The 21,686-nt window shown below is 45.0% G+C and overlaps 1 protein-coding gene across 1 annotated transcript in view; it reads left to right on the top strand.

Moving 5' to 3' along the window:
• Positions 1-21,686, top strand: part of DOCK5 (dedicator of cytokinesis 5) — a gene marked incomplete in the record, with an annotated part of 3,482,443 nt that overhangs the window by 2,842,133 nt on the left and 618,624 nt on the right. Inside the window, 1 exon segment of the mRNA XM_044083155.1 lies at positions 715-834. Within this exon segment, the coding sequence (XP_043939090.1) occupies positions 715-834 (120 nt within the window).

The raw sequence follows: 21,686 nt of genomic DNA, 5'->3' as shown, positions 1-21,686 counted from the left end.
CTTAGCACATGCACCTTTAACCATCCAAAAGAATGAATAGGCCATAGGGCTTCACTAGAGGAACATATGGGACACTGGAGCAACTTGATGGGAGATGTTTGGTGGTCTGTGCAAAAAGAGTAAAAACTGAGTTTCTGTTGGTCTGTAATACACAGTTTACATCTTGTCTGTCCACCTCTGTTGGTATTTAATTTGCCATTGTTTTGGTACCTTAGGCAAAGAATGCTGTTGGTAACGTAATCACCATCGACTTCATGAAAACTTGCACTGTAGGTGTTCATACCTCTCAACCTCTTATAACAAGAAATCTGAAGAAAGCTATAAGTAATAGTGGGGCAAAGAACCAAAATTAGGGACACACTTAAATATTGCTCTTGCAAACTTAAAAAGGTGATAGAATAACAGGTTTTGTATCAGCATGAATTTTCTCAAGGGTATGAAATCTGAAACTCAAATGTCTGTCATTATTTTGTGACCTCAACGATTTGCCAGAAAGTTACAATTTTAGGAGAAACAGTCCAAAAATGTCAGGGAATAAATCTAGACATTATGTGCAATTCTGTACAGTTGATCTGTACAGTTAAGAGGTATGTAGCTGTCTGCTTTCCTGTGCCATATATCTTGATTATTATTTTGTTCCATTGTACTGAAAGCACTTCCCATTGCAATCTGCTGGATTTCAACCTTATATCATTTTGTTCTTTACTACTGTAGTGGTCTGACAAGCCATGTGCACCACACCTTGTTCCAAGAGTCAGCTGCCACATGTATTCACAGCAAGAACTGAAGGAACGACTTTATCAAGAGATCATATCCTCCTTTGACAAAGGCAAGGTAGGTATTTAAGTAATAGTGATTATATATCATTTGTCCTTTTTGTTCTTATAGATGGTTTTGGTGGGGTTTTTTTTGTTTTTTTTTTAAATCGGGAAGTATGCATGTCATCTGTCTATACTAGATGCTTATACTTTTATCTTGCATTTAATATCCCGTCAGATAAATGTCATATGTGAAGTTGTTCAGTCTTGCCGTTTATTCTTATACATGGGTTCCATCGGCTCCGAGTCGGCCGCTTTACTAGCTAAAGATCTCAGAGTAGCTCGAGGCCAGGCCCCTCTCCCATGATGCTCTCTGTCCTACCTCAGATCTAGTTTGCTGCTGCAACTGATAGCAAGGTCATCGGAGAGCTCTGGACAATTGATTTATATTTACTTGTTTTTTGGCAAATTTCTGCTGATAATTCTTTAGATATCTAAAGATATTCTAGTTATACTGCTTTTGGGCTAGTTAGCCTTTTGAGTTTGTTATTTAAATTGACTAGAATAGTTGTTTTACAGAGCGGTTGCTCTTAGGCCAACCCCTATCCGTTTACTATATATATATATATATATATATATATGTGTGTGTGTGTGTATAGATATATATATATATATATAGATATATATATATATATAGTGTGTGTTTAGATAATAGTGTGCTTGGTTAGTTGGTTATATACGTTTATATAATTGCATATATCCTCCTTACAGTTGTACAGGGATCTGGCAACTTAGGACTGTTAGAACATTTAGAGTGTGCGTTGTGGTTAGTTTTCAGTAACCGTGTTTATATACTTGGATAACACTGAAGGTAGTTCAGAGATCTGACAACTAGAACAGAGTGTTTGATGTTTGTTTTCTGTGGCTATAACAATGTCTGACCATAAGGAGAAACTGAAATCTGGCTTCAAGAAGTGTCCAAAATGCAAGCCGAAGATGTCCATTATGGACGCCCATGTAAATTGTGTTTATTGTTTGGGGCCTGTTCACCTCCAGGAGGATTGCTCTATCTGCCATTCCTTCAGTAGTAGGGTTTTACTAGAGAGAAGAAGGAAGCTGGTAGATAAAGGCTTGTTGAAGCCAGATTTTCAGGAGTCCTTGGACAAGGCTGACCAGACCTCCAAGTCATCGAATTGGTCGAAGTCTTTGAAGGCGTCCCTTGGTGCCCAAGTCATCGGCTCCAAGCCTTACCGTGAAGGTGCAGTCGCTGGCTCCGCAGTCATCGGAGCAGTGCACCGAGCAAGTTTTTCGGAGCCAATCCCCGGTGTTGGAGCCGGTCTCCGAAACCTTGAAGTCACCTGTCCTTTAGTTGGTGGTGTCTTTGATTCCTTCGACTCGTTTTTCGAGGACCTTTCTAATGTGGAAGTGGACCAGGTGGTGCTGAGGCTTCTGGAGAACCCAGCACTGGCTAAATTTCTATTGGCATCGACCCAACAGGTCTCGGGACCTAAGACCATCCCACTGGCTGTGACTACTCCTCCTCCGAGCTGAGCAGGGCCTTCAGAGCCAGAGGAGGAGGATCTGATGGTTGTGGAGCCTTTAGAGCAGAGACCTGTTCCAGTGCCTTCGGCTTAATCAACCCTGACTTCTTCGGTTCCATCGGAAGAGTCTGGGAGCCGACACTCTCTTATCAGTTCCGGGGTGGGGGTGGAGTTGAACCGATTAGTCTGTTCCGACCCTTCCTCTAGGGGCTTCGGCATGGATGAGCTCGGCTCCGTCCTCTGGTTCGGAGCCCACTGTCTTGGCACCGGGGAAGTTGCCGGCTTCTTCAGAACCAGCGGCTTCCTCGGGTCGGAGCAGTGGTGCCTTTGATGCCATAAGGAGGGTTATGTCATCTAAGGTGCACAAATCATCAGGTGCCTCCTCCTTCTCCCCTAAAGTGCCTCTTTCTGCCTCTACATCACAGGTCCCTGTGAAACATCGAGACCCGGAGCCTCAGGTAACCCCATTGGGTGACCCTTGCTCTACTGAGACCTCACCAGAAGCCCCCACTGATGTGGTTCCCGGGAAGAGACTGTGTAAGAGGAGACATTTAGATTCCCCACCCAGAATCTTTCACATCTGACACCGACTTAGAGGAATCAGAAGGGTCTCCACTGTCCCCCTCGGAGGATATCTCCTTTGCTGATATCCTGGAAGTCCTAAAGCAGAGGGGTGACAGGCAGTCTGTTAGCCCTACTGAGGATGAGTCGGTGCTCCTGAAGGCCTTTGGGTCTCAACCTTCCACCTCCTGGGTGATTCCACCCTTCGATGAGTTGATGGAACTAGTTGCTCAAAGGGCTTGCGAGTCTCCTGATACTTTGGAACTGGTCCCTCGGAGGCCCAACAAGTTTATCACCTCTCCCCAAGACAAGATGTTCCTCACTAAGGGAGTCCCCGTTGATGCCATGGTGGTGGCGGCAACCACCAAGAAAGAGATGTCAGAAACCTCTTCTATTGTCCATCCTCCTAATAGGGATTCCAGGACGATGGACAGATACGGGAAACGCATTTTTAGTTCTGCGACCTTTGCTATGCGATCGCTTAACTATTTGACTCATTTTACCCGTCTTCAAAATAGATGATGGAGCTGTCTCTGCCAAAAGTGACAGCACAACTTAATACCCTTAACTCCATTGTGAACTCATCTATGCGGCTCATTTCCTATGCAGACGAGGGTTCGAGTCGGGCAGCGGGTTCAGCGATAGCTCTTCGGAGACAGTCCTGGATGCACTTATGCTCCTTTGCGGAAGCCTTCAAGTCTTCCTTTGTCAATACCCCATTCCATGGCTGTTCTCTTTTTGGGCCCAAAGTCAAGGAGACTCTCACTAGGTGTGAGCAAGAGGGAGAGACTCAGTCTGCCGTAGTAGTCCATTTTTCCACCCCTACCAGACCATACCCCAAAGGGCAGAAAGGTGGAAAAATGTGGTTCCAGAAGTCTTAAGGAGCTTTCCAGAACACGCATAGTGAGACCCCCCCCTCCAGGGGTAGAAGAGGGGGCAACAATGGAAGACACCATCCTGGCGGCAGAGGGAATCCACAGAACCAGAGCAACAGGGATCAGTTCCTTGGTAAGCCCTATCAGCGCTCCTGAAAGGAGGCCCGACTGTCCTGCTCTGGAGGCAGTTGGGGGTCGCTTGGCTTTGTATCCAGATGCCTGTCTAGGAATTACAACAGATTCTTGGGTACAAAGCATCGTTATCAGAGGATACATCATTCCATTTTTAGAAAACCCACCTGTTGGCAAAAAAATCCCAGACATTCCACCCAGTCTCAGGGATCAAGCAGCCATGGAAATCCAGAGGCTGGAGAAAGAGTCATCCAGCCACTCCCAGCAGACCAGATAGGATCCGAAACTTACTCCAGATTCTTTTTAGTTCTGAAGAAGACAGAGGACTGGAGGCCCATCTTGGATCTCAACAGATTCAACACATTTGTAAAGAAGTAGTTCCAGATGGTCATGCTTCAGTCTGTTCTCCCATTTCTCGAAGTGGGTGATAGGATGTGCTCTATAGATCTCAAGGATGCGTACTACCACATCAAACTGGCCAGGCCATCCAGAGATCATCTGCGTTTCCGGCTGGGAACCAGTCACTACCAATTCCGAGCAATGCCCTTTGAACTCACAACAGCCCCCAGAGTGTTTTCCAAATGCATGGCAGTGGTTACCGCTCACTTGAGGTGTCTAGGATTCTGAGTGTTTCCGTATCTGGATGACTGGCCCCTTACCACCGCCTCCAGGCATCAACTAATTCTGTCCAAGGATCACACACTCAATCTCTGCTCTCAGTTAGGCATCACTATCAATTTAGAAAAGTCTGCATTGTCGCCATCACAGCGTATCTCCTTTATCGGAGCAGAGCTAGACACTACCACTGCCACAGTAAGATTGCCCCTGAACAGAATAACCACTCTCCAAAACTAGGTCTTGGACATTTTGCAGAGAAGAAAAGTACCGGCCCATCAAGTACTGAAACTACTAGGCACCATGGCAGCTACACTCATAGCAGTTCCTCTGGGACGTATGCACATGAGGATTCTTCAATGGTTACTATTCACCCAGTGGTCATACCAGCAACTTCCCATGTCATTCTTGCATAATTACGGACTCTTGCAAGAAGGATCTTTGATGGTGGTTGACCAGCCAACAAATTACAGTGGGTTGACCATTTGTTCTCACCCCACCGTCAGCCACTGTGACCACGGACACTTCTCTGATAAGGTGGGGGGGCTTTTTCAGGGAAGAACAGCCCAAGGCACCTGGTCAGAGACAGAGTCACAGTTGCACATCAGTGTTATAGAGCTGAGAGCAGTGCTTTTGGCATTGCAGCACTTCCACGACTCTCTGCCTCTAGGGACGATTGCGATACAGACGGGCAACATGTCAGTGGTCTGGTAAATCAACAAATAAGGGGAACCAAGTCTTACCATCTGTGTTGAGAGGCCTTGAGAATTTGGCAGTGGGTTGTGTCCACCGGATGCTTTCTGATAGAAACGCATATCCCGGGGAAATCCAACGTGATAGAGGACAAACTGAGCAGAGCCATTCTGCTACCGCATGAGTGGTCTTTCAAAAACGAAGTTGCGGAGAAGGTTTTCCGCAGATGGTGCCATACTTGCTGCAACCTGTTTGCATCCCCTATGAATGCCAAATTCAGAAGCTACTTTGCCCTGAATCCCCCACCAGGGGACAGCCCAAGGGACTTACTTGTACACGATTGGCCCCTGGGACTCCTGTATGCCTTTCCACCTATACCTGATTCCGAAATTCTTGCAGAAAGCTAAAACCCTGAGAAGGACTGTAATCTTAATAGCCCCTTTTTGGCCTTGTCAGATTTGGTTCCCCTTCCTCCGACTCTATCAACCAAAGGAACCTTGGATTCTACACCCAGTTCCAGACCTACTGACACATTCGTCAGGGGCCCTCCATTCCCTTAGACTGACAGCTTGGCTGCTCCGGTTCCTTACCTAGCCAGGTCACATGATTTTTCTTCTGAGGTACAGCACATTCTTCTATCTTCGCATAAGGCTTCCACCAGAAAGTTGTATGCTAGTAAATGGAAACAATTTGCTTTTTGGGCCTCTCAGAATAACATTGATCCTCATGTTACACTGATTGCTAGTATCCTGGAATTCCTATTTAAGCTTTTTCACGAAGGTGCTGCAGCTGCCACTGTTGGAGTTCAATTGGCTGCGATCTCGAATTTTCACCTCGGAGCTGAAGGTTCTAATTTAATGTCTCACAGATTATGTAGGGCCTTCCTTAAGGGCACCATTCATCTTAGGCCACCTGTTAGACAACCCTTTACTCCATGGAATCTAAATTTTGTGCTGTCACGTGTTTTTCTTCCCCCCTTTGAGCCTGCATCATCCTGTCAGTTGAAGTTTCTTTCTTGGAAGACTGTTTTCTTGGTGGCCATTACTTCAACACGCAGGGTATCTGAGCTTCAAGCCCTTTCTATCAAACCCCCATATTTGTTGTTCTATCCATACAGAGTATCACTGAGGACTAATCCCTCATTCCTGCTAAAGGTGTGTTCTCAGACCAATCTGAACCAAACTATTGAACTTCCAACCTTTTTCAGTAATCATTCTAATCAGTTAGAATACATGTTGCATAAACTTGATGTCCACAGACATTTGAGATTCTATTTGGACGGGACAAAGGAATTTAGAAGATCTGACCAACTCTTTGTATCTCATGCTGATGCTAAAAAATGATTACCAGTTTCTAAAGTTACTCTTTCCAAATGGTTAACTGACTGCATTAAATTTGTCTGCTCTTCAGCAAACCAAACATTAGAGTATGGTGTGAAGACCCATTCAACTAGAGCAGTCTCCACTTCTTTGGCTTATATGGCTCATTTACCTTTCAACACTATATGTACAGCTGGCACTTGGTCTAAGCCTCATACCTTTATCGCTCATTACAAAGTGGACAGGGCCTCCAGGGACAGGGCTTCTTTGGTTCCACTGTCCTCTGGAATATACTTCCATAAGCCACCCAGGATTAGGGTGCCTGGGACGCTACCCTTGTGTAAGAAAAAACGGCAAGATTGAACAACTTCACATAAAGAAGTTATGCACTTACCATTACGTTTCATGTGAGTTGTTCATCTAGCCTTTATTCTTACCTTCCCACCCACCTTCTCACTCTAGGGTCTCGAAGAGCGAGTAGTCTTGAGGTCTGGTAGTCTTGTTCTGGGACGACTTACTCCGGCTGGAGTATTTAGTAAGTTATACCTGTTCATGCTGAGCTCAGCAAACTAGATTTGAGGTAGGACAGAGAGCATCATGGGATAGGGGCCTGGCCTCGAGCTACTGTGAGATCTTTAGCTAGTAAAGCGGCAGACTCAGAGAAGATGGTTCGGCTCTGAACCCATGTGTAAGAATAAAGGCGAGATGAACAACTCACATGGAACATTATGGTAAGTACATAACTTCTTTTTCTCTTCCATTGCTGTTGAGTTGCATCCAAGTCCTGGGGAGATTGTGTGAACAGCCGTTGCATTCAGCAGAGATTTCAAGGCAAATAGATATTCTGAGTAGATTGCTAGACCCTTTCTTCCGTAGCATCCGTGCAGTTCATGCACAGTTAAGGACCATTTAGTCTCTCCAGCCCACCTACTATGTCTTTGGGATATGGGAGGAAACAGGAGTACCCATGGAAAATCAACATGAGTACATAGAAGACATGCGCAGTCCATACAGGAGGCACAGCGGCTGAGAGCAGAACTGGAGGTCCTCTTGGTGAGAGTTTACAGTGTAATTCACTGCACCACTGTATTTACCCCTTAGCAATATTTAGTTCTCAGATAATTTATATTTTATTTATGGTCACTTTTTAATAAATTCTACCACTACCAAGCAAGAGAGAAAACTGACTAGTAATTTATGAAATCACAAATCACTCTTATCCCTTTCTCGCTAATAAGGATGCCAAATGCATTAATTTTGTTTTCTGTAGTTTCCAATTAAAGCTTGTAATTCTACGAACCCATTAGGCATGCCAATCCTCTAACTTTCATTGTGAGAATTATTTTATAACAGATCATCCACTGTTTACATGTAGTTGGGGATTGAAGCTTTGCTGCATTTTTGGGAATAGCTACAGCAGTTGTGCTTTAACATAAGGATTTTTTGATATGATTAACACTGGAAAATGCATGTTTTAGGCTTATTAGTTTGAATGCCTTACCCTTAAGGCTGTTGCTTTGGTGTAGCAGTATATTGATGAATACTGCATCTCAGAAAGGTTTGATTTTAAAGTCAATGTGGCTTGCAAAATTAGCAGCCATGTTTTCAGTAATAGAAACTTTTGTTTCTGTCATGTGTGACATATTGTGTCTCTTGACACGATTTCTCAGTCTTGATTTAAGTTAACATGTAGATTTCCAAGACAACAGAAGAAGAGCCCAGCAGAATTGGTGCTGTTCCTTGTCAGTTCTTTCAATCACATCTGTAGCAGAGTGACCAAATACTAATTCTCTTTGTAAGGGAGAATTTAAAATATCATTTTTAAGTCATCTGGATGGTTCTGAGAATGCATCTGAACAAACCTCCTTAAAACAGTACCAGTGGCCATAGCCATGGAAGATTCATACATATGCACGGCAAACAATGAGTAATTGACCAGTGCAGCAGAAGAAACTAAGTTATTTAAAGCAGTTTTTTCTTCACAAGAAGAAACTGTGTAGGTAAGACATTCCTTATACTTTTATAATATATCAGAAAAACTTTAACACAAGAGCCAGAACATTTCAAATTCTGAAACTCAAATTTGCAGAAATTTCCATTTTCTTTCTCATACCCATCAATAATGTTCCCATACTTGTTAAAAAGAGTAGGAATGGGATTAACTAAGTGCTTTGCAACAGTGGAGTCAACTAAGGCTATAACTAGCTGTTGGATTACGTTTGGGAATGGTGTATAAAAGTTTAACTTTAAAAGACTGAGGAACGATATACATTCTTTTTAGGGACAGCTGGCTGATAATCAGGAAAATTGCAGGCAGTAAGATACGCATCCTCTAAAGCAGACAAGACAGATGGGGAATGGCTGTAGATTTTGAAAATTCCTTCTGTAACAACTTGTAGTATTTTGTGAGGGACTGTGAAACCACAGTGTTCTCCCAGTGAAAACACTGTAACATTGTAACAATAGTTTCAGAGAAAGCGAAACACCCATAGGAAGAATCAGAAACTAAGCTTTTTTCCTTAGTCTGAATCAGAAATCTGAGAATGAAACCCTGAATCCATCCCTGCATCTTCCCGTTCAGATTCAGAATCTTGAATCTCTTCAGGAAAAGAGGCATCCCTGTTTTTGCCATAAACTACTCTACAAAAAGGATCAGTACCTGAATTAAACCTTGAACCAGTTCAGTTGCCCACTGAGAGGGGACTCCAGCTACAGAGGACATGACTAGACCCCAGTCCTTAGTGGCTGTAGGTGCTACACTATTTGAGGGAAAAGATGAGTGGTCTGAGATACAAATGGCCATATATATCAATCTCACCCACCTGCAGATTAGACAAATTGCTAGCCTACTGTGGTGGCAAAGGCTGTTTTCTTAACATTTTCTTTTTGTGGTTGAAAGAAGGACCAATCATGGGACCAACAATCTGTTCCATGGTCAAGCCAAAAATTGTGCCTCTTTCCTGGGGAAGACAACCAGCAAATGCCACTAAAGCTACCAGTCCAAAGAAGTTAATTTTTGACAAAAAAAAAAAAACAGTAAAAAGCAATTTCAAGCACTATGGCAGCCCCGCAACAGAAAACTAAACACATTTTCTCCACAGAAAATATGCTATTAGTTAGATAGTTTACACTATTTTAAAACTGAAGAAAATAAGTGATCTGTTTAAAAGTATGTTACAATATCAAGGCAGTCTGTAAAAAATCAACACAGCACTACTAGCTTTAAAAATAATTTTCCTGAAGAGGAAAGTAATAAAACATCAGTACGTATAAGAAAATAGAAGTCCCCCCCCCCCCCAAAGGAACTTATCTGACCAGCAAAGGAAAGTACAAGCCTACTGTCGATTCTTGATAGCCTCAGAAAAGCGTACTCTTCCAAGGCAGTAAAGCTCTTAAGGGCTTTGCATTCAGACTTGTCTTTCAATTAGCTTATCTCTAGTTGCTTGACAGTTTGGGTATGTGGAAGGTGGCCTGAAGCTTTGGAAGCTATCCAACTGTTATATTCTTGCCAGGCTGTAACCTATGTATCTAAGGCTACTGCAGCCGTGATCATTCGAACATCTACTGTGTGGTAAGTTCATCTTACACAACTGTACTTTTTATATACCTTGTAGTCTTTTTTCTGGGGCACAGTAACTTAACATATTTTGTGTTTAAGCTTTCAGCATGCAGGTAAGACACAAAGACTGGCTGTGCCTATTTTCACTGGTGACCAGTCTTGATGTCTATATTAGTGTGATCTTTTTTAGTATAGCTTTATTTTATTTCAAAATGACAGAAAACTGGAGCAAAAGTCTGTTAGAAAAGTATACATGTTTGAAGCCAGTTTAGTGTCAGAGTATTGTAGAAATGTAAGTAGTATATATTTTTTAAGGTTCTCTTAATTTTCTTTGCCCTTTACCTTGTGTTGTGGAAGGTACATATGTTTACCATATAATGTGAACTTTTTCCCCTTTATACTTACTCTGCCAAGTGTTTCAGGACTGTATCCCCTGCACACAGGTCACATGTGGGTAGCATAACTCAGTGGTTTGATCTGTGCTTCACACTTCGCAGCTCCAGAATCCTGAGTTCAGTACTGACTTGTTCACTTTCTCTGAAGTCTGCATGTTCTTCCTATGTCTCTGCCTTTTTATTCCTTGTACCCTGTTTTCCCCTCCAACTCCCACAAACGCAGTGGTTAATTGGCTACACTAGGTTGCATGTATATATATTTAATGTTTATACATACCCTTGCAGTCTGGGTTATGGCTAAAAAGTGTTCTGGCCAACAAAATTACTTAATAAATATGTAAACAATAGAAATAATAAGGTCAATCCACCTTCATTACAGCTTGTCCTGGTGCGTGGGTATCATTGGTAGCATGTGAGCAAGTTAGATTGGACTTCCTTATTCCCAGTAAAATTTTCCATCTCTGATGACAACCAAGCCTTCCTAAATTATATGAGAGTTGTAATTTCTCCATTGTGTCTGATGTACTGTGGTGCCTTTTCCCACTGGGCTATGCCTGTTAACTTTTATGAGAGGAGCTAGGAGAACATCTCATCTAGGTATCCAAAGCACCTTAACTAGATCCTGGTTGTATTGGATGTTCCCCAGATTGTCAGACTTCTCATTCATGTGTTCCTTCCTGTTATAAAGTGACCTGAAACTGTTTCACTCAGCAATGAATCCTACTCCATGAGCACACTCTTAAAGTACTAGCTGCTGCAATGACGGTGCCTTTTGACTAATAGTGTATCTAAAACATTTTATAGGCTGAATATTTCAAAGTAAACAAAGAAATTCTGGTTTGTTGCAGTGCACTATCTGTCATTACAACCTGTAGGGCTTAAAAAACTACTGCCGTTGCCTAAATGACACTTCTCTATGTAATCATGTATTGTTTCAGTGCATGTTATCACTGTAAATGTAAAGTGCATAAGAAAAAGTTTATCTCTGACAACTTGTAGACAGTGGTACTGCACAGTATTCACATACTGTGTAGGCATACTTTCCACAGCCAGATAATTAGGATTTTGTTGTGTAAAATGCATAATTTGCAAGCAATGTGTGTGTGTTTTTTTTTTATAAAGATGAAAGTGAGCAAGAACATAACTGAGTACCTTACAAACCTGGAAGTAAAGCAGTATCTGTTGAGTGCACAACACAACATTTGCAGGGATTTCAAACTCAAATTGCACTATGGCCAAATATAACCTTTTCTGTGTACCAGGAGGCCACAGTCCCCCTGTCGTCCCATTTGGTTGGTGAAATGTAAATGTGTGTGCACTGCTTCAAGGCTTCTTCATTGTTAACAGACTCAGGAGAGCAACTGTAATGGAATGTTACTGTCTGTCTTGTACTGTCATTGGGCAGATAAAGTTGGTTGCATTTATCAAGAAAAAAATACCACCAAGCTTGTTTGTTTATTTTTTTAATTTATCCAGGTGTTTTGAACTTAATTCTGTTCACTGCAGGAACTATGCGGGTGTTTTTTGCTCTGGTCATATATTTTTCTTTTCACTAATGAAATACAAACATCCATGTGCACTTATTTACATATCTTAATTATTTACATTTGTTAGCCAAGAATGTGTAGCTAGGAATGTTCATTTTCCAGTGAGTCCTGGGGAGATAACTCCAGAAAATAAAATAATCATTATATAGACAAAAGAAAATAAGACATGTTTAAAATAATAGATGTTAAGTTGTCAATCTCGCCTTCATTCTTGCTTGATGGGTTCGGAGCCGATCCTCGGCTCCGACTCGGCACTTGCTTTAGCTCGAGAACTCCTTTTACCAGCTCGAGGCAGCCCCATATCCCATGATGCAAGGCAGTAAGTACCCAGATCTCGTTTGCCGCTTCGCTTAGGAGGTCTTCTTTTTGCCAGCTCCTGGTAAGTTGTTCACTTTTGTGAGTTTAAGCCCCTTTAGTCAAAAAAAAAAAAACTTTATATTTATAGTTTTAACTCTAGTTTATACCTTTTCTGACAGAAATTTCCTGTCTCCGTTAATTTTTAGTTAGTCTATCTTAAAACCCTATCCCATCCCCCCCCTGTTAGGGTGTGTGTGTATTGGTTTTATACAATACCTTTTTGGTATTTTATTTAAGTTAATTTTGACTGGTGTGTGTGTGTGTGTGTTTTTCGGCACCATGTCAAAGGAGAGGGTCTCAGGTTTTAAGAAGTGTGACTCGTGCTGTCAGAAGATGTCTCTGACAGACGGTCACACTTCTTGCCTGTATTGTCTGGGCCCTCTTCACCTGCAGGACTCCTGTGCTATTTGTCACTCCTTCAGCCAGAGAGTCCTGCAGGAGAGACATAACAAACTGGTTCTTAGGGGCCTTCTTAAGCCGGAGGGCTCTCCGGCTAAGTCGGCTCCATCAAAACCAGCAAGAGTTTCCAAGGCCCAGGCTTCTGTTCCTAAGCCTGCGGCCTCGGCTCCGACTGAGTCGAGATCGGCTCTGGCTGGAGCCGATTCTGGCTTTACAAAGCACTCGGCACCGATGGCTATCGGTGCCGAACCTATTTTGACCACTTCGATGTCGGCTCCGATCGGCTCCGACACCCATGTGGCACAGGCATCGGTGTCGGCTCCGATCGGCTCCGACACCGTTACTTTGGTGGCTGTATCGGCTCCGGCTGGAGCCGATACATCGAAACGTTCTGTCGGCTCCGAGAAGTCGGCGCCGACAGGATCTGTAGTATCGGCTCCGATGGCTCATTCCAGGAAGAGGTCGAGGTCTCCTTCCTTGGAGCCGGTACTTTCGGCTCGGCCGCCTCTTCTATCGGAACGGAGCCATCGGAGCCGATCTTCAAGGTCATCCAGGTTGTCAGATCATGACCTAGAGAGAGTGGTCAGTAGATTACTCAAGTCACAGGTACTGGCCCAAATGTTACACAGTCCGTCTCAGCAGGCGACTGTTAGTCCACACCCCGTTACAGTTCCTCCTTCAACTCTACCCCAGAGTTTGGAGTTGGAGTCTTCGGGCATGGTTACTGCTACGGCTGGAGGACGGATACCCCTTCTGTTCCTTCAGCCTCTACTCTTATCTCCTCTTCCTTAGAGGGATTCGGTGGTCGGGCTTCCATGGTCTCCTCCGAGGGGTGAGTGGCATCGGACCCTTGTCCGAGCCCGCTCTTCTCCTTGGAGCCTCGGCCTTGGTGAGCTCGGCTCCGGCGTCTGCCTCGGAGACTTCCCTTCGGTGGCCCCTGGAGTTCCTAGCTCTTGGAGCGGGTTCTCTCGGACCTGCCTGGGAGGGAGCATTCGAGGTGATGAAGAGTGTACTGGCCACTGGTATCAGTCAGCAGTCTGTTCCGTAGCTCCTCCCTCTATAGTACCTGTTGACATCTCTGACACTACTCTTGCTACAGGACCCAGAGATCCTCCGCCTCAGGTTTCCCCATTGGGAATTACCGCCTCTTCCGAGGATTCTCCTGATGTTTCGGGAGATCCTCCTAGGAAGAGGACTTGTAAGAGGAAGCATGTAGACTCCCCGAGTCTGTCACTTGGATACTGACTTTGATGAGTCAGAGGATCCCCTAGATCCCCTCTGAGGATGTCTCCTTCTCAGACATCCTAGAACTTCTGAAACAGAGGGGAAACTGGCCCCCCAACAATCCCTCTGAGGATGAGTCAGTATACCTAGAGCCCTTTGGATCTCAGCCCTCCACCTCCTGGGTGTCTCCGCCCTTCGACCCCTGATGCAGGTTATTGCACAAAAGGCGTGGGCAGCTCCTGACTCTGTAGAGCCAGTCCCTAGGAGGCCTTCTAAATTTATCACTGCCCTAGTGACAAACAATTCCTTACCAAGGGTGTCCCGCTGATGCCATGGTGGTGGCTGCGGCCACCAAAAGGAACTTGCAGATCCTTCCGTGCCCGTCCATCCTCCTAATAAGGACTCTAGGACCATGGATAGGTAGTGGCGGATGTTTTCCTCAGCGACCTTTGCTATGCGTTCGCTGAATTACCTATGTCACTTCACCAGACTCCAAAGAGATATCCTCAAGGAGCTGGGAGAAGTAGTTCAGGATCCTACAGCTGCAGGGGCCCAAGAAAAGATTGCTTTGCAGCTAGGAACCCTCAATTCCATTGCTAACTCCTCCATGCGGCTAATATCTTATGCTGCGGATGGAGCGAGTAGAGCCGCAGGCACAGGTGTGGCTCTTAGACGCCAAGCCTGGATGCGACTATGTGATTTTGCGGATCCCTTTAAGGCGTCCTTCACAAATTCTCCCTTTGATGGGTCAGCTTTGTTTGGCCCTCAGGTGAAGGAAACCTTGACCAGGTGTGAGCAGGACGGCAAGACTCTTTCTGCTGTTGGAGTCCGTTTTTCCACCCCTTCTAGGCCTTATCCCAAAGGACAGAAGGGTGGGAAGATGTGGTTCCGTAAATCCCAAGGAGTCACGCCGGATTCACGTGGTCAGTTTACCCCTAGAGGCAGAGGGGTAACAACAACAGACGCTCTAGAGGCAGAGGGGGTCCGAAGAACCAGGGAAACAGGGAGCCTCTCTCTGATAAGCCCTTTCAGCATCCCTGAGGTGTTGCCCGGCTGTCCCTCCTTGGAGGCAGTCGGGAAGATTATCACTGTACCCAGAAGCCTGGCATTCCCTCACTCAAGACAGATGGGTACAGTCGATCATATCCAAGGGTTACATAATTCCTTTCGAGGAAAGTCCCTTCCCCTCAAGTTCCTTTCCAGATGTGCCACCCGGTCTAAGGGACATTGCAGAGTTAGAAATCGCAAAACTACTGCAAAAAAGAGCCATTCAGCCAGTTACAATAGACCATTCAGAGCCGGAATCTACTCAAGGTTCTTTTGGTCCCCAAAAGACGGAGACTGGAGACCAATATTGGATCTCAGCAGACTCAACAAGTCTGTCAGGAAGACAAGATTCCGAATGGTCACTCTTCAGTCAATTCTGCCCTTCTTACAGAAGGACAACTGGATGTGCTCAATAGATCTTCAGGACGCGTACTATCACATCAAAATTCACAGACGCTCCAGGAGATTTCTCCGCTTTCGGCTGGGGTCCAGTCACTTTCAGTTCAGAGCCCTGCCCTTTGGTCTCACTACAGCCCCCAGAGTGTTCACCAAATGTATGGCAGTGGTAACGGCTCACCTGAGACGTCAGGGATTCCAGGTGTTTCCGTATCTCGACGACTGGCTCCTGTCAGCCACCACCAGGCATCAGCTTATACAAGCCAGGGATTACACAATAGACCTGTGTTCTCATTTAGGCATCTCAATCAACTTCGAAAAGTCATCCTTATCGCCCTGCCAGTCTATTACCTTCATAGGCGCAAACTTAGATACTGTTCGGATGTCAGCTACCCTTACAGAACAAAGAGTTTCAGACATTCAGACTCATGTCAGGATCATTCTGGCCAGCAAGAAAATACAGGCCAGAATGGTTCTAAAGGTATTAGGTCTCATGGCTGCGGCCATTACTCTTCTTCCCCTGGCTCGATTCTACATGCGCCTTCTTCAGTGGATGCTGTTCACACAGTGGTCATACCAGCAACTTCCAATGCGTCACCAGATTCTGGTGACACAGACATGCAAAGAGCATCTTGCTTGGTGGATCACATCGTCTCAGGTTCACCAAGGCAGGTGCTTTGTACCTCCGTCCCGCATAGCCACTGTCACCACGGATGCCTCCCTGATCGGGTGGGGGGGGTCATTATCAGGGCAGGATGGTTCATGGGACGTGGCAACCGTTCGAGTACCATCTGCACATAAATGTCCTGGAGATGAGAGCAGTGCTTTTAACGTTGCAAGCCCTCAACGACTTTCTTCCCGTAGGGACAATTGCAGTCCACACAGACAACATGTCTGTAGTTTGGTATATCAACAAACAGGGCGGAACCAAGTCCTACCCCTTGTGTCGAGAAGCGCTCAGACTTTGGCAATGGGCGATCTCCTCTCATCGGTTTCTGGTAGCAACGCATATCCCTGGGAAAACCAACATTATAGCGGACAGATTGAGCAGAGCCATCCTCATGCCTCACGAGTGGTCTCTCAAGCAATCTATAGCGGAAGAGATTTTTCTGGAATGGGGTCGCCCATGTTGCGATCTTTTTGCTACTCCCCAAAACAGCAAATGTCCAGACTTCTTCAGCCTCTTCCATCTATCAGGCCATCCCCCCAGAGACGCTCTGACCCAGGATTGGCCCCAGGGACTTCTTTATGCCTTCCCTCCATTTCCTCTGATCCCTCAGGTGATCCAGAAAGCTACCGTTTTGAGAGCCAAATTGATTCTCATTGCCCCTTACTGGCCTCGACAAGTTTGGTTGGCGTTCCTCCATCATCACCTTTTGGTGCAGCCGTGGCATCTGGACCCAGTGCCAGATCTACTGATTCACCAATCCGGTCAGCTGCACCGGTCAATCCCCTCTCTCAACCTCACAGCATGGTTGCTCCACTTCCTTCCTTAGCCAGGCTTCCTTTGATCTCTAACCCAGTTAGAGATATCATTGTAGCTTCACTTAAATCCTCTACCAGGAGGATTTACACAAGCAAATGGAAACGTTTCTCTTATTGGGCTAAGGCCCAAAATATTGATCCTTTTACTGCCCCTGTTCAGGCAGTTCTGGACTTCTTAGCAGAGATTTTTCATGCAGGCTCCTCTTCTTCCACAGTCAGAGTTCAATTGGCTGCTATTTCTAATTTTCATGTCGGGATAGCAGATCATAATATTATGTCCCATAGGCTCTGCAGGGCCTTCTTGAAAGGAATTTTCCTACTAAAGCCTCCAATCAGGAATCCTCCTCCTCAGTGGGATCTAAATTTAGTGCTGACATCCTTGATTCTTCCCCTTCGAGCCAGCTGTTTCTTGTTCCCTGAAATATCTTTCTTGGAAAACCTTATTCCTAGTGGCTATTACATCTGCCAGGAGGGTGTCTGAACTTCATGCTCTTTCGGTTTGACCCCCCTATTTGATTTTTCACAAAGACAGAGTATCTTTGAGAACCAATCCATCCTTTTTACCTAAGGTCGCTTCAAAGAACAATCTGAATCAATCCATTGATCTCCTGTATTTTTCCTAATTATTCAGATAGAGCTGAACAAAAACTACATTGTCTTGACGTCCACCGTCAGCTTAGATATTATTTGGACAGAACAAAAAAATTTAGAAAATCTGATCAACTTTTGTTTCCTATGCGGATAATAAAAAGGCCTTCCTGTTTCTAAAGTGACTTTGTCCAGATGGCTTTCTTCGTCATCACTGAAATTTATACGATCAGGGGAAAACAGCTGTGCTCAAAACCTAAAGCACATTCAACTAGGAGTTTAGCTACTTCTACAGCTTTTCAAGCTAGACTACCTTTGGACACTATTTGTGCAGCGGCCACTTGGGCCACTCCTCACACTTTTGTTTCCCATTACAAATTGGACTTGGCCTCCAGGGACAGAGCTAGTTTTGGCTCTACAGTCCTCAAGAGTTTGTTCCATTGAGCCACCCAGGATAGAGGTGCTAGGGGACGGTCCCATCAAGCAAGAATGAAGGCGAGATTGACAACTTAACATTAAGAAGTTATGTACCTACCATAACGTTCCATGTTCGTTGGGTCTTCTCGCCTTCTTTCTTGCGACCCTCCCTCCTTCCCCCTGGCCTGGACAGACCTTGTATAAGAAACTATTATGCTAAAGACCATTCAGACCTGGTCCTTTTTCCATCTGTAAGTTTCTTCTTCCTTTGGGAAGTATTTTTATGCTTGGTGTTATTGCCCTTTGTCAACAAACGAGATCTGGGTACTTACTGCCTTGCATCATGGGATATGGGGCTGCCTCGAGCTGGTAAAAGGAGTTCTCGAGCTAAAGCAAGTGCCGAGTCGGAGCCGAGGATCGGCTCCGAACCCATCAAGCAAGAAAGAAGGCGAGAGAAGACAACTAACATGGAACGTTATGGTAGGTACATAACTTCTTATTATGAATGTAGAAAGAAAAATAACAGTCATCATCTAGACATATCTGCACCATTGGACTCTAGCCACAACCAGTAAACCTCATATACTGCAGGTGAAATAAAATTAAGTGATGACTGTCAGCTGGCCATTCGAGAGGCACTGGGTGACAAGTCATAATTTTACTAATCATCCATTTGACTGACCAGGTCAAGGAAAAGTGAGAGATGGTAATACAAATTGAGACTACCTTTTGTGATGCAGAGGAGTAAGCTGGTAGTACAGTTTAAATGGCTGAGGCTATGAAACTGTTAATGAGCTTAATCCTACAGTCCTAGATTTGATTTTGTTAGCCTCAATTGACCCTACTACATGACTGAGCAAGTCTAAACTGGACAGTTGCTTTCAGGTCACTCCAGCAAAAGAAACTTGTGCCACATCGGCTTTTACATAGTTAACGCATATGAGTAACAATTATCAGTAACTTCTCAAAGAAAAAGAATTCAGCAGGATAAAACCTGTCAAATAATATCAGCTTTTGAAAGACAATCAAACCTACTTTGTCAAGGCATAAAGAAGACACTAATTAAAGAAGCTCAACAGGGTTCCATTGAGAAATGCTCAACATTTCTCCACGTTTTGTCCCTGTTTTCCAGTATTGTTAAAAGCAATTAGTAATGCAGCATTTTAAAACTGTTAATCCAACAGTTTTACACTAAGTACACAACCCTTACTGTACTGTTATAGTTTCATTTTGAGAAAACAACTGTCATGCTGTGGAAAAGGTTGCTGGAGTCTCCAAAACGCTGACGTTAGGACTGCTACAAACTAGCCGTAGTTTGCTTAAGGTTCCCTCCCCCAAACTGACATTGGCACATCTATATTTGCATTCCACAGAGAAAGTGCATAGATACGTTTATTCTGTGATACCACTGCTCTTTTGTCCTTCCCATGCCTATAAGGTGTTTAAAAGCATCTCCTTGAAGTCTGGAACTTTTTTTCTTTGCTGCTGTTGCCTGCAGAGTTATCAGGCATTTATACCTGATCTTGCTGTGCTCTTTGCAAGAAGGGTAAGCATTATCATTATTTTATTGTGGGATTGGTCCTATGAGTTCTAAATTGTTTTTTAAATGTTCAAGGGATTTTTTTAATTACATGATCGGCGATCTTATAACTTGCAGCTGTTTGTATGCACTCTGTTCTTGTATTTTCATGTTTTCGCCTTAATTTAATCATCTCAGACCACAGTATGTTTACCTACAGTTCATTCTCCCATGAAGCAACTTAATATTGAATGTGAGAGTGTTCAATCTCGCCGTTTGTTCTTACACATGGGGTTCGGAGCCGATCTTCGGCTCCGTGTCGGCCGCTTGCAAGCTCTGCATCGAGAAGAAGCTCGAGATCACCTAATACCCACAATCCCCCTCTGCCTTTACCTCAGATCTAGTTTGCCGCTGCAGCGTTCGCATCACTGGGTCGAGCTCGAGCACCTAAGATAAGATTAAGATTTTATTCTTTTTTTTCTTGGTACTTTTATTACATAAAGTTGTTTAGTGATATTTTGTGTGTGTGTGGTAAGGTTCAGGGATACTCGGTACCGTTAAGTTTATTTAAACTTAGTTAGAGTTATCTTCGGGGCCTACCACCCCTTACTTGACTTGACAACCGGATTGACCATATTACTGGATTCAACATTTTTACCGGACTTGACTACTTTACTGGATTTGACTTTTTTCCCTTTATTAGTGACATGTCTGAAAAGGCTAAATCGGGGTTTAAGCGTTGCCAATGTGGGCAAAAGATGTCAGTAACTGACAATCATAGTTCCTGCGTCTACTGTCTTGGCCCTCTCCACCTGCAAGAAGACTGCTCTATTTGTCATTCTTTCAGTGGGAGGGTCATGACAGATAGGCGCAGGAAACTAATGGATAGAGGTTTGTTAAAACCTTCCTTTCAAGAGGCTCTGGATGCTTCTGACCAGGCATCCAAATCCTCGAAGGAATCGAAGACGTCGGAGCCCAAGTCATCGGCTCCGAGCTCTTCAGCAAAAGTTAGATCACCGGTTCCACAGACTTCGGGGCCGAGTGTTCAACTGTTGTCAGTTTCCGAGCCCCGAGTCTTGGAACCGGTGATGGAGCTCCCTCCCCTGACACTGTTGAGGTCGGCTTCGTCTTCGATTCCTTCGACCCGTTCTTCCAGGCCCCTCTCCGACATCGATGTGGACCGTGTGGTGCAGAAATTATTGGAACATACGGCCTTGTCCAAGCTTATTTCGGTTTCCACCCAGTTGGTGTCGAAACTTGAAGGCCTTCCATTATCTCCATCCATTCCTCCTCCGAGACCTGTCCAGTCTTTGGAGCCGGAAGAGGTTGATCTGCTGATTGTGGAGCCCTCGGTGCCAGAACCGTCCTTTTCTCGGTCGGCTCCGTTCACCTCGACTCTGTCGGATCCGTACCGAGTCTCGGGTCAAGATCCATCCTTGGTTCCGGGCCCGAGAGTCGAACCGATGTTTCGGTTCCAACTCTTCCTCTCGGGGCCTCGGCTCGGATCGATTCGGCTCCATCCTCGGGGTCGATGCCTTCGGTGCCTGTTTCGGGGATTCTTCCCATTTCTTCAGAACCGGGAGATACCTCGACTCGGGACCCGGGGGCCTTCGATCTCATGAGGAAGGTGTTGTCTACCCAGACAACCACATCAGTAGAAGCAGCCTCTCCTCCCCATAAAGGACCGTTATCTTCCTCTGCACCAACGGCCACATCCAAGCGTCGAGCACCGGTGTCTCAGCCACCCCTGGAGGGTGCCCCCTCTTCCTCGGAGGCTTCTTCGGATGCTCCCCCCGAAGAAGTCCCTAGGAAAAGATTGTGTAAGAGGAGACACTTAGATTCTCCACAAGAATCTTTGACATCCGATACTGACTTAGATGAGTCAGAAGGGTCCCCAAAGTCACCTTCAGAAGATGTCTCCTTTTCTGACATCTTGGAGATCCTAAAGCAGAGAGGTGATTGGCAGTCCCTTCCCCCTTCTGAGGATGAGTCAGTCTTGCTGAAGGCATTCGGTGCTCGCCCTTCCTCCTCCTGGGTCACTCCGCCCTTCGATGAGTTAATGGAGCTGATTGCTCGAAGGGCATGGGAGACACCTGACACGGTGGAACCAGTCCCTAGGAAGCCCAATAAGTACATCACTGCACCCCAAGACAAGGCTTACCTCACAAAGGGAGTTCCAGTGGACGCCATGGTGGTGGCAGCTGCCACGAAAAAGGAGATGTCGGAATCTTCCTCATCTGTCCATCCGCCTAACAAGGA

Source organism: Protopterus annectens, chromosome 9.part0, assembly GCF_019279795.1.
Source record: "Protopterus annectens isolate FY-2018-M chromosome 9.part0, PAN1.0, whole genome shotgun sequence".
Taxonomy (NCBI): Eukaryota; Metazoa; Chordata; order Ceratodontiformes; family Protopteridae; genus Protopterus; species Protopterus annectens.
Note: the sequence above shows the minus strand (reverse complement) of the source record. Positions and strands in the feature narration are given on the sequence as shown.